Source organism: Acanthopagrus latus, chromosome 16 (assembly GCF_904848185.1).
Source record: "Acanthopagrus latus isolate v.2019 chromosome 16, fAcaLat1.1, whole genome shotgun sequence".
Lineage (NCBI taxonomy): Eukaryota > Metazoa > Chordata > Actinopteri > Spariformes > Sparidae > Acanthopagrus > Acanthopagrus latus.
Window position 1 is genome coordinate 12,794,370 of NC_051054.1, and position 12,263 is coordinate 12,806,632.

The following is a 12,263-nucleotide window of genomic DNA, read 5'->3' on the forward strand; positions in this document are numbered from 1 at the left end:
ACGTCATGACTAATAACCCCAGCCTGTGAAGAATTCTGTGGCTCTGGGGGAAATTTCTATAGAAGTTATATTACTACAAGTGTACCAGATATGGAGGATCGAATGAAACTCTGCTATAGGCTGTCTTACTGTAATCATAGGATCCCCATTATTTGTTTCTTTCAAGCTTAGCCATAAAGGAATCTGAGGGCCAAGATATTTCTTCTCTGATTTTTGTCTTTATTCATCTCTTGGAAATGCCTCAGCTTTATGGGGAGAGTCCCCTGCAAATTACTGGGATAACCATCCAGGCATCAGCATATGAAGCTGCATTAAGGAATGCATGCCATGGCAATTCTGGGATGGATGGGGCAGCAAGAGCTGGCACGCCTGGAGGAGCAGGAGGCGCCTGGGTTAGAGGAGGTGATAATGGTACCTGAGATGCTGGAAAGACTTGGTGCAGAGGAGGTGCTTTTCCCTGCAATGTTGCTGCTTCTGTTCACACCACAGCTATACAGGCATTTCCCTGAGATGTTCTTGAGAAGGAACATTGTTGGAACAGTTTGCCCCCAGATATGGAATACCTGCACCCATTAAAACATGGCCAAGCAGGAAATATTTCTCAACATTTAAGGAATGCCCTACAAGTGTACACCGAGTATAAGAAAAATACATGGGTACCCCAAAATACTGGTCCAGCACAAGAAAAACTTTTGACACCAGAAGTACTACATAAAAATCTGCAAATTTCAATTCAATGTGTAAACTTGTTGGAGTTACCCTTGAAGAGAACTGGGATAGAATCATTTTGCATCTCAAGAAAAACAATCCAATTCAGTATGTGTTTGGTTTTGGCACATGACACATCAAGCTTCAGGTTGACAATCCAGCATTACAGGAGGTGGATGAAAGATGTACCACCTATTATGAAGCTTGAGCCATACCAAAAGTCAGGATATCTCTGCTTTAAAATCTAAACTTGCTCATGTCCAGCTCTTAGACATATGTCAACGCAACTACAAAATCACTGGATCTAACATCCAGAGGAAGGAAAACATTTTGCCTCAAAGATCCCCAAAATTCCTGATGTCTATTCAACTGCTATCAGTGCTGGATTAGAGGAGGGGGAAACAGCTGGACAGCTATGAGTGAATAGGTAAATTCTGCTCTGCTCGCTGGACAACATAGGGACCACTAGGTGGCAGCACTGGCTCATGGTGTGGCATTAAAATAGCGTATATCAGCCACATCAGCGGGATCTACGTGTCTGAACTATATTACATTTATTTGTCTTAACATATAGAAAATAATGTATTCTTGACGAAGCTTCAGTCGCAGCTTCTGCAGATAATTATTTATTGATACTTATAATGATAATAACGTGGGGATGTTTGTCTGTGGTGCCCATCAGTAAGTTAGTTCAAAATTTTTAATCTCACATAAAGCAGGCGGCTTGTATACACTCCCTAAAAACCGCACGGACTTAACTGTATAGTGATATTAGTGTGGCGTCTTGGTTTCAGCTGTGCAGCTGTTGCAGAGGTGAGATGAAGGCTTTGTGATGAAGAGGCTGCTGCTGGTGGGATAAAGAGTTAAACGTGTCCGGCCTCCGCGGCCTCTGATTGGCCCGCAGCTGCAGCTCCGGGGACGGACAACAAGTCTCCGCTCCGTGCGCACCGTGGAAAAGTCACTTTGCGGACGAAGCGGACCAAACACACTGGACTGGAGTTGTACTAAATGAGTTTCTGGGATTTTGTGATTGGTGGAGGAGTCCAGTTTTATCACGGCAGCCTCGAGTGTGTTATTTTATCTCAGAGACGAGGGCGCGCTGGTCCCGTTAGAGGTCGGTGAAAAGTCGACCACTGACACTTTTGATTCATGGACTCAACACGGACTCTAGCTGAGAAGACTTCTGTCAAGAGGCTGCTATAAGGTTGACTTCATTCATTGAACACCCAGGTATGTTATCGAACACATTTATGTTGGCATTTCCCTCCGTTTTTGTTGTTTTAATCGTCCCTGTTTATCAGCATCCTCACACAAAGCTGCAAGTGAACGCATCAGTCAAATTACACTGTAACAGTTAGGCACCAAAGATACACTGGGTAAAACAGACGTTTTCTGACGGAGTCTAGGGTTCAAAACCGCGTTTAGCTTTCTCGATATTTATTTAATTATGTCTCATTAAACTTTTTAATCTTTAAAAGTGACCTACAAGACCCCAACGTTAAGCCCCGGGGCAGACCCCAACCCTGAGTGTCTGACTGTACCCGGACTCGAAGAATCACTCTCACTCGTCATGTGACACAAATGTGCTGTTAATGTCTTGCTATGGAATTTATATATACATTTTTCTTTTAATGTGACATTAAACTCATTTAATTTGGGTTCCATCAGACCCCCTAGAGTCTCGCAGGAGTCTAGTTTGAGAACCACCGAGGTCATCCCAGCTAAATACTCCAGCGAGGAGAGGTCTTTTACTGAATTGAATACTTGATTTTAAATTAATATTACAACGATTGACATTACCTATACATTTCATATATCATATTTTAAGTAATTAAGTTGTGTTTTTAGTAGCATGTGAAATTGAACCTCAAAGGTGTATTTTTTGTTATAAATCCTGTGATAGCTCTATTATTCTCCATGGATTGGTGTCTACACTGTGTGTAACCGTCACTGTGTGTCTTTCAGATTCAGAGGAACATGAAGATGGACAGTGTGGGCATCCTGAAGATTGTGCTGCTCGTCTTCCTGGCTGTTTTGCTGACCGACTGTGCAAGAGGTCAGAGCCGTTTCATAAACCTTTCTTTCATCGCTAATGCTGCGTTTCTTTTTAACCCGGACGCTGACGCCAGATCATTTAGACTCAAGTTGACTGGCTGGTTTCTTGTGAGCATTAAGAAAGTCTCAGTTGGCTCCTAGTGTTTCCTCCGCGCCGAGAAGTAAGAGACAGAAAAGTAAGAAGTTAGAAATCTCTAAACGGAGCCCAAAATCAACACGGGGCAGGGGAATGAGAGAGGAAAAGCCAACCCCTACCCCCAGTTCGTGTGTGTTTCAGTCATGGTTGTGTATATGTGTGTGCGTGTGTTTGTGTGTGTGTGTGTGTGTGTGTGTGTGTGTGTGTGTGTGTGTGTGTGTGTGTGGACATTCACTGCAGCTAAACCAAACAAACATCATCCATCAGCTTCCCATGGTGAAAGAACACAAGTCAGTGTAAGAGTCCAGCTCTCCCGTGGCTGGCCAAGAGACTGTCTCACATCAGCCTAAGTGTGTGTGTGTGTGTGTGTGTGTGTGTGTGTGTGTGTGTGTGTGTGTGTGTGTGTGTTTGTGCGTGAGTAGAAAGTGGGAGACCTCAGTCGTACCACAATTCACTGAAGAATTTATTGTGCCAGTATCAATACTTTGCTTTATAAAGACAACTTACAGTGAGCCTGTCAACAGGTCATGAATAAACTGTCGAGGCAATTTCAATGATTTCATCCACCATCACTGACTACTGAACCATGTCTGATGCAATCCAGCGCGTTGAGTCAAAGACCCACCGAGGCAAAACTTGAAACCATGCTCTGGATTTAATGAGAGAAATCTGAAAGCCAGACACATTTCCCCGGAAGACCTCGCACTGGCAAAACAAGCAGGCTCCATAGCGCTCTCTTTATTCTCCAACTCAGCGTGGAAGCGAATTAAAGAGGCGTCTGATAGGTACAATACCTGCATGTGGCTATCAGGGCTCGAGGTAGAAGGGGGCTGGCGGCAGTTTAGAGGGGGAGATTAGATCTGCGGGTCTGCAGACAATGCCTCATTCACAGTGTGGCAGCCGTGCCTTCACGGCACGACTAAACCAAAAGTAAACAAGACGTTGAGGCTAAATAAGATTAGACAGGCAATTTTCTATGTTTATAGATTAACAGATGTCAGTGAAGGAGAATGAGATGGTGGAGAGTGGAGGTCCAGTGGGTCTGAAATGATTTAATGCCAAGAGGAAGAATTTACAGCCTTTTGAAAAAAAAAAGTAAGAAATTCCCTGAAAGTGATAACAGATGCACAGGCAGATAGACCAAAAAGCAGATATGTAGCTGGCAGGCGGCGTGAATGTAATGATTTTGAATGGTGCTTGACAATGTGTGAAGTGCAGACATCCCTCAGTTCTCTCAGCAGCAGCAGCAGTGATACAGTGAGTTCTGTGTTATGGTCCAAAAACGCAACAGCTTGACTTTGACATGCTGTGAAATACAGTTGGGAGTTTTTGACTCGAAGCGTGTGCTTTTATGGTGAAGCCAAGGCCAGAAAAAGCTGTAAAACTGTCCCTGTAAAATTTAACAATGTATGATGACATCTTTGACAAATGTGAATTAAATTATAAAGGACAGGCAGCCTTTGACTTATGTGTGAAACAGTAAAAAACCACACTGGAAGTGTTACTTTACTGCTGTTATCTCAAACAATGCACCTGAGAAAGACAGTGAGTTTGGGTGAACGATTTCAAGCCTGTTGCTGTCAGTCATCAGGGGACATCTGACCCTGGATCCCCTGCCCTTGTGCCACACGCACACACACACACACACACACACACGGGCACATATGGACCCTCCCTCACTCTTTCCACTGCTACGACTTTGGGACTGGCCAAGCAAGAATTATTTCTTAAGACCCCCCCTTAGGAACCCCTCACTTCCTCCGTCCCAGCGCCTCCCCCCCAGCAGCTGGAGGAGGTGCTCAGTGATGTGTCCCAGCAGAGCCTCTAATGTGGTGACAGGCCTGGGGACCACTGGGCTCCACTAACTGTGGAATGCAGCAGCCTGGACATATGGATCTGCAGAAATGCACCCTGGGAGAAGCAGCGAGGCACCAGGTGTCTCTGCTATGCACAGGGACTGGCTAACAATGAACACACACACACACACACACACACACACACGCTGAATTGTGCTGTTTGGATGCGTTTTAATTAGAAACAGGCTACCGATACAGTTTTGTCCTTTTGGGCATGTATGTGACTTCACTCCGCACATGTTTGCTTCACCATCTGGGGAAGTTTAGAGCATGCAAACTGCTCTGCAACCCTGTTGGAAAATATACATTTTATAGCAGAGTTACATCATGGGTTTCATAACAAGAAGGTACTATGAGATAAATTGTATGCCAAGGGCTTTTAAAATCACAAGGCCATTTGGCTCAGAGACAGTTTTCCATTTCCTTTAACTGTAATGAGGCTAGTTTCTCAGTAACCAAATGCCCCAAAGTCCTCTTATTTTTTAAAAAGCTCCTGAATAGTAAGAAGGTGTAACAGTGGTGTGGGCCAAGCTGGTGAGACTTGTTGGGGGTGGGGGAAAAGGAGAAAGAATTGTGATGAAAAAGCTCGACTGTGCTGCTTTTCCCAAGTCACACTTTAATGCCCCATTTAGGTGCCTGAAATAAAATCAGCTTCATGTTACGTTCTGTTTTTCAGCCCACACCAAACAGTGGAACTCAGGGGAAGTCAAACACTTCTAGTCTTCTGCTACAGCTCTAATCTGGCCGACCATTCAGTGCATCACCAATGCTGCCTGCCACCCTTCTGACACACGTCCCCCTTCTCTTTTGCCTGCTTCTCTGTGCATTTCCTCCCCTTTATTAGCAGTGTAAAGTAGAAGGAAGTGAGTTAAGTTAATGTGCTGTCGTTAAAACAAGGCATGAGCTGACCTTTACTCCCACCCAGCCTTTCCCAACTCTCCGTAGCCCCTATTTACTGAGTCTAGGAGAACAATTGGTGGATTATTTGGAGTGGCGGTCCCCCAGGTTGGACAGAGCAGCAGTGATTCATTTTAAACACTCCTCATCCCCGTAGACTGGACTTACTTGCCATATATTAGAAACTCACATTAGATGGGGGGACTCTCTCTACTGAGGCGCTGCCGTTTAGTGGTGCGTGAGAAGAAGTTACGAGGGTGAGCAAGGCTGCTTTCGTGCGTCTGAATATATGCATGTGTTTTATTAAGCAGGCTGAAATTACCCTGAGAAAAGTCATGATAATGAGACATCCAAGAAGCACAGAGCAATTTGGAAAACCTCAGAGGTACACCAGCAACTATTCCCACTCCACCTCCTTCCTTCCAAACCAGGTGGAAATAATATTCCTGCTGCTATGATCCCTCTGTTTCTATCACGGAAATAATATTCACGCCACTACGGTGATCCGTGTTCCTCATCTATCGGCACACAGTGCTGACCCCGTCAGTTCAGGAGGAAACATTCGGTGAGAGGAATGTGTCAGACTTCACCCCTGCAAGGGGAAAGAAATGAAAGGACTGTAGCTGTGATAAGTAGTCATAATGGAGGTCAGTTGGTGTTTACTTTAGCAGGGTCATATAATCCCTGTGAGCAACACTCACCTCATTGACTGACTTTAATGGCCACTTCATTTAGCATTCATATGGAATTTCAACAAGGCGTTGTTCGCTTTCAATATTTGTCACTTTCAGCTGTATGCTAATGCAGGATACTTTTTTCTTTTTCGTTGTACTTTTTTTAAAAAAGGGGGAAAAAAAGACTTATTGAATCGTACGAAGGTCTCTGCGTGTGTACAATGCTCATTAGTTTTGTTTGGGCATTTGGCTCCGGGAGTGTTTTCAGACCACACACACTCTTCCTGCTGGCTGAATGAATTTGGGTTCAGTTAAATAGGATTCCTGTTGCTCCCGTTAACCTTCACAAAAACCCATGTGGCTGCTCACAAAGTGCACGCGGAGGTGCCAGACTGTCACCATTCAGATGATAATCATCTTTATGCGCTTCCCTGGTCTGACTCCCGGGATTTAACAGATTTTTATTTAATTGGCAGCTGTTTGGTGTTAAATAAGCATCTGATGACACAGGACACTGTTTAAACTCCACACTTCAGGCTGCTGTGTTACACCCTTGGCCCGGAGAAAGAGTGGACTGGAAGCGAGCCTGTAGGAGGGGGTGAGGGTCCACCTCGCTGGGACCTTACAAGTGACCTTACAATAACATTTCAGCTTCACAGTGGGAAGTGTTTGTCTTGCGCAACCCCTCTTTCTCAGCCTCCTTCAGTTCTCCAGTCCTGCTCTGCTTACTCTTTTTTCTTTTGAGGAGCCAAGTCGTGGAGAGACACCCCCCCATTGCCCCCCCATCGCCCTCATCCACCTATTTTCTCCTGTATCACGCTCCTCCTTTTCATTTTGTTCTCCACAGATGTACACTCAGTCGCTTTAGGAAGTGAAATGATGACATTCCAATTGCTGTCCTCTTTCCCCCCTTAACTGGAGATACAGGTTTTGTTTCCGAGAGATTTTAATCTGTAGATTTATGAGTCGGGCTGTGAGTCTGCATCCAGCTGAAGCCAGGAGGTGCAGAGATTAGTTGACCAAAAGTGTATTTTTCAAGGGTGATATAATCATTTTGGTTTGGAGCTAAAAGCTGATAGCTGATGAATTGGCTGATAACCCCACCTCCGCCCTGCGAAAACAAATCTGACACTGTCCGAAATTAATCTTTGACTGTACAATAAACAGGATTACTGTTGCGCTGAACATCTTTTTTTGTTTTTGCGAGACCTTGTTTTGATTAGGAAGTTTCATATTTTTCTGTTGTTGCTGTTTTTCATTGTTCTCATCTGTTTCGAGGCAGTTTAGCCTCAAAGACTTCTCAGCGTCCACTTGATATGAACTTAACTGTTTATGTGAACAATCTGTTGTACCTTTTACAGTTGTTACAGGGTATAATATTGTTGCTTCTGTAGCTCCATGTTATATATGGGATGTTTGCTTTCAGATAGGGAATGAATATTTGTCATTTGTCTTGGGAATGTAATTGGTTGCAGGCTTGCAGCTACTGAAAAAACGATTTGCCTGATGAGGTTCTTCTACAGAAACATCAAATTTGACAGTGTGCAGGGGTTTGCCTGCAACTTTTGCACTCACTTAGATTTTTTTTTAAGTCTTAGATTCCTCAATCATATATAAATCAGTGATAGTACAGTACGTCGACATGAAACATCTCTTCCATTTTTCTTACTTCTCTCTGCTCATCTCCATTTCCTCTGGCCTTGACTCCTTGTGACATCCCTCTCTTGGTTATTGAGCTACCTTTTTGAAGAAAACCTGCAAAATGTGTACCATGACAACCTTTTGTTGTCTCGAAAAAACATCTGTACTGTGTTTATGTGATGGTGGCCTTCGGGATTCTTCTGAGCAGGTTTGGGCAAGTTCGACAGTTGTCACTGAGATGTTGGTGAATAAAAGGCTGATTTAGTCTGCAGAAACATTATCTGGCCCATCGTACTGTATGTACTTGCCACAACCTGCGTGAGTCTTTGCTCTCGTAGCCTCATCCTGACTTATCAGAAAACCAAATCAGGCCGCCAGGAGGTACCTGTTGCATATAACATGATAATGAGTTTCCTCTCTTATTTTTTCTTTGTATTCCTCTGTGCCATCAAGTCTCTCGTTGTTTTCCACTTTGGAAAGCAATTTGGTGCCAGTCAGCTCTGTAATCTCATATCAGACATCGAAGTCTCGCTTTAAAAACTTTCTCTGTCCTTGTTGTTCCTCAACCTTCTCCTCTCTCTCTCAGGGTTTCATTAAAAATCACTTGCTGTCCTGAGACACACACACACTCACACACTCACACACTAACCCTGCCATCCTGCAGTCAAAAGGTTGATTGAAAGTTATGGTGGTGGCAACAGCGATGGCTGGCTGAGCCTAAAGAAAGCCAAGCCAGGGGACAGCTGGGATAACAAGCTCTGAATGAGGCCTCTGCTGCCTACGACACACACCCCCGGACCCTCCTTCAAGTTTCTTCCATCCTCCCCTCCTCAACCCCCCCACCGTCTTTCAGTTCACCTCCGATGAGCTTCAATGAGACCCCACATGGCTTTGTGGCTTTTTTGCTTCCACTTTGTTTTTCATTAGCGATTCTTTTGAGCGACCTCGGAAATTCTATGCGCATTGTCCCCATTGATTGAGGTTATAAAGAGTCTGGTCAGGGCGATTGCTTGTCACAGTACGTCAAAAAAAGGGGTTTTCATTGCGAGGGTATAGGCTGTCATGATGGAATTTGTTTGCACCCATTTCCAGCAGCAGCAGCAGCAGCAGCAGTGTCTCTCAGCACTGGGGATGACGTGAGGAGGCAAAGAGGCCCTGATTTCTCATTCAGGGGATCTTTGTAATGAATGGAAAAATATGTCCCCGCTTTGACTTGAAGAGTGGAACGGGAGGAAAAATCATTTCAGGAGCAAGGAGTATAATCTGTCATATTTTATAGCACGGCTACTGCTATCCCAGACTGCACCATGCAGTGAAACTGATTTGATTTCCTCATGCACTGGGATGTGAGTTTGGGCCTTGGATCAGCCTCCAAGCCTGGATGCACTTGGAGTTAGAGGCTTGGCAGATGGCGGCAGTGCACCAGTCATAGTTATTCTGTGACTACATTGAATATGAGCTAAAGTGACTGCTCTTGTTGTATATTTTTTAGCCATTTTAGCCATGTTAGCAGCCGTATTACTCAAGGGATGGCAATGTAAGGCTTGTCTGTTGGTCCGTCATCCCACCAGACTGAAATCTCTCCACAACTATCAGATGTATTTCCAGGCAGTTTTGTACAGACATTGAAGGTTTCCTGTGGATTTGGTTATGTTCATACTTTTTCTGTGCTGCTATATAGATTATATACTACAGATGAGTTTTCATGATCGTTGTAGGGTTAGGGTTAGGAATATTAATATGAATATATGAATATTATAGGTCCTAAAAAGATGAATTGCAAAAAGTTTTATCCAATTATCTTTCATCTTGAGCCATCCTCAGGTCAGCATTTCTGTTTGTCCAATTTGGTTTATGACCAAACAACTGCTTAAATTGGGTGCTAATCAGAAAATATTAGCTTGCTAACACTCTCATTTTACTGATCGTGAGAGTGTGCTGAACAAAACTTGCTAGCATTATCATCCTAAGAATAATTGACTGTATAAAGTGTGGATGGAGTTTCAGGGTCACAAACCAAGGGGTGACTTCAAAGTGGATTTACATTTGCTGAGATTTTTAGCATTTTGACATTAGTGTTTACCTGAGAGCACCACAGTGCCAAAGTATAGCCTCAAAGAGCCACTAGCATGCCTTTAGACTCTTAATCACGTTTACTGTTTTTTAAGGCATTATCACATTTACTGCATAGTTGGCAGTCTATTCTGGTCATCAGCTGCCTGTTCCTGTGCGGGTCACCTTGATAAAAAGAACCGTATAGCTCAGTGCAGACAGTTGATGAACAAAGGCAGAGCCAGTCTGGCGGATAGAGATGGATAGAGGGCAGTGACCTTTTTACAGCCGAGGGGTAAGGTGAACTGGGAAAGCACTGAACAAATTGTCACTGTGAAAGGGCGAGTACCACATCGTAATGACAGGCTCAACAGCTCCACGATGACAGATTGATTTCAGACAATATTCCTGGATTGTCAAGAGGCCCCATTGCTGTCAGTGAGAGCTTTGCCAGTTTCTCCACCCCCTCCGTCTGTCTCGCCTTGCTTCTCCCCGCTCTGTCTCGTCTCTGTCTCACCCGGCGTTCTCTTTCCCTCACCCACTCCTCTGCCTAGCCTCTCCCTCCCTCCTGCCCTGATGTGAATCGCTCCATTCTGCCCAAACACTCCTGCTACATCGCAGTCTGTCATTGGCTCTCTCCTGAAAAGACCTTGTTGACAAAGGCGCTGGTGTAAAGCGCTTCCCAGTGTGATGGAGATTGGCTGATCCTCTGACTGTATGCCGGTGTAGGGTTCCTGGAGACGAAGAAATGAGAGGAGCTCGGTGCCAGGCATGGTCATCATCATCGTCATCATCATCACGCAGATGTGACCACAACACATGCTGGTCCACCGGTGACAGCATGTCTGGCTCAAAACGCTCTTGTTTACGGCCTCCGCGCTTCTCTGCCAGTCAGTTGAACATCAGACCAACTCAGAGCGATGGTGGCGCGACTTAATAAGACATCTGTATCTCATTCAGCACCTCCAGACTGGACTCCGACTGTGTTAACTGTACACAATGAGCCAAACTCAGGTCAGATGGTTATTTGTTTCCCACCGTGGAATGCAGGAAGGTAGAAAAGGGAGACATGCAGGGAGTGGCAGGATGCACCTCGCTGTTGACTGATGGAGACCATGAAACAACATAAACAGAGTTCTTGTTATGTGTAGAGGATGAAACAGGCCGCCATGGTTGATTGTCCAGGAGGAATGCTCTGTGGTTCACAACAATTTTGGCTACTCCAGTCCCGTTGTCAACTGTTGCATGTGTACTGTGTAATGGATAGAGGACCTAAACTTTATTAGTACCAACTGAAAGCCATATTGTGCTGACAAGTATCTGTCCATAGACCGTCAAACATATAGCACTCAGAGCCGCTTCTCTCGTATTTCCTGCTCCAGGTGTCTCCAGGACCACATTTTGTCACCGTGACACGCACACAGGCTAACAAGGAGAAAACAATACCAGCCACGCTGTCTTACTTGTGACCTCTAATCACAGTTCATGGTCTAAGTTTGGTCACGAATTGTGTGCAATCCAACCAAAGAGAGAGTTTTCCTTCTCAAATCATATTATTTGGGGGATTTGTACAGGGAGAGGTATATTCAGTATTTTACACGAAAAAGATAACAAATCAGAAACAATTTTAAATCTGCATTTTTTCCCCCCCGTTAGATTATGTGGACAAATACAACTCTAAAGTAAGGGATTTAATCTTTAACTCCCTCTAAACGTTCATATCTGTGTGTGTTTAATAGAGACAAGAGGAGACAATAGACAGGGCGGTCGGCAGCAGCCAAACATGTGTGAGCGTTCGCACAATGTCCCTCTCCTTGCCAAGTGGTCGGCCCATCTCCAAACATATTAGACGGACAGTAATAAACAGGTGCTTGTTGGTGCCCTGCTCTGTGTTGGAGAAAGAGAGAGCGGTCTGTTTGAGTGTGTCATGTGGCTGAGGCTGAGCCCAGGCCAGGGAGTGGGGTGTGAGATTGTTGGGATTCCTGGTTACTGCCGCCTGGGCCCACCTAATCCCCCTTCACTCCCCCATGCAGCCCTCCTCTCCTTATGAGCTGTGTGTTAAAGGAGGCCTCACTGCCATCTTAGCCTCTGCTCCCTGCCACTCTCTAAATCAACCCTCCTCTCTTTAACACTCACCCTACTTCTCTCTCCCTGGCTTGTTGTATTTTTTGTATTTCTCTCCTCTCCCCCGACCCCTCTTTCTCTGTCTCTGTCTGTCACTCTTTCTGGGCTTTCTCTCCCTGC

At 44.8% G+C, this 12,263-nt stretch overlaps 1 protein-coding gene across 1 annotated transcript in view; it reads left to right on the forward strand.

Moving 5' to 3' along the window:
* Window positions 1-1,581: 1,581 nt before the first annotated feature.
* LOC119004786 (fibroblast growth factor receptor-like 1) overlaps window positions 1,582-12,263 on the forward strand; it is a 28,656-nt gene continuing 17,974 nt past the window's right edge. Inside the window, exons 1-2 of the mRNA XM_037071992.1 lie at window positions 1,582-1,938; window positions 2,674-2,764. Of these exons, the coding sequence (XP_036927887.1) occupies window positions 2,686-2,764 (79 nt within the window). The 5' untranslated portion in view covers window positions 1,582-1,938; window positions 2,674-2,685. The remainder of the gene's footprint in view (window positions 1,939-2,673; window positions 2,765-12,263) is intronic.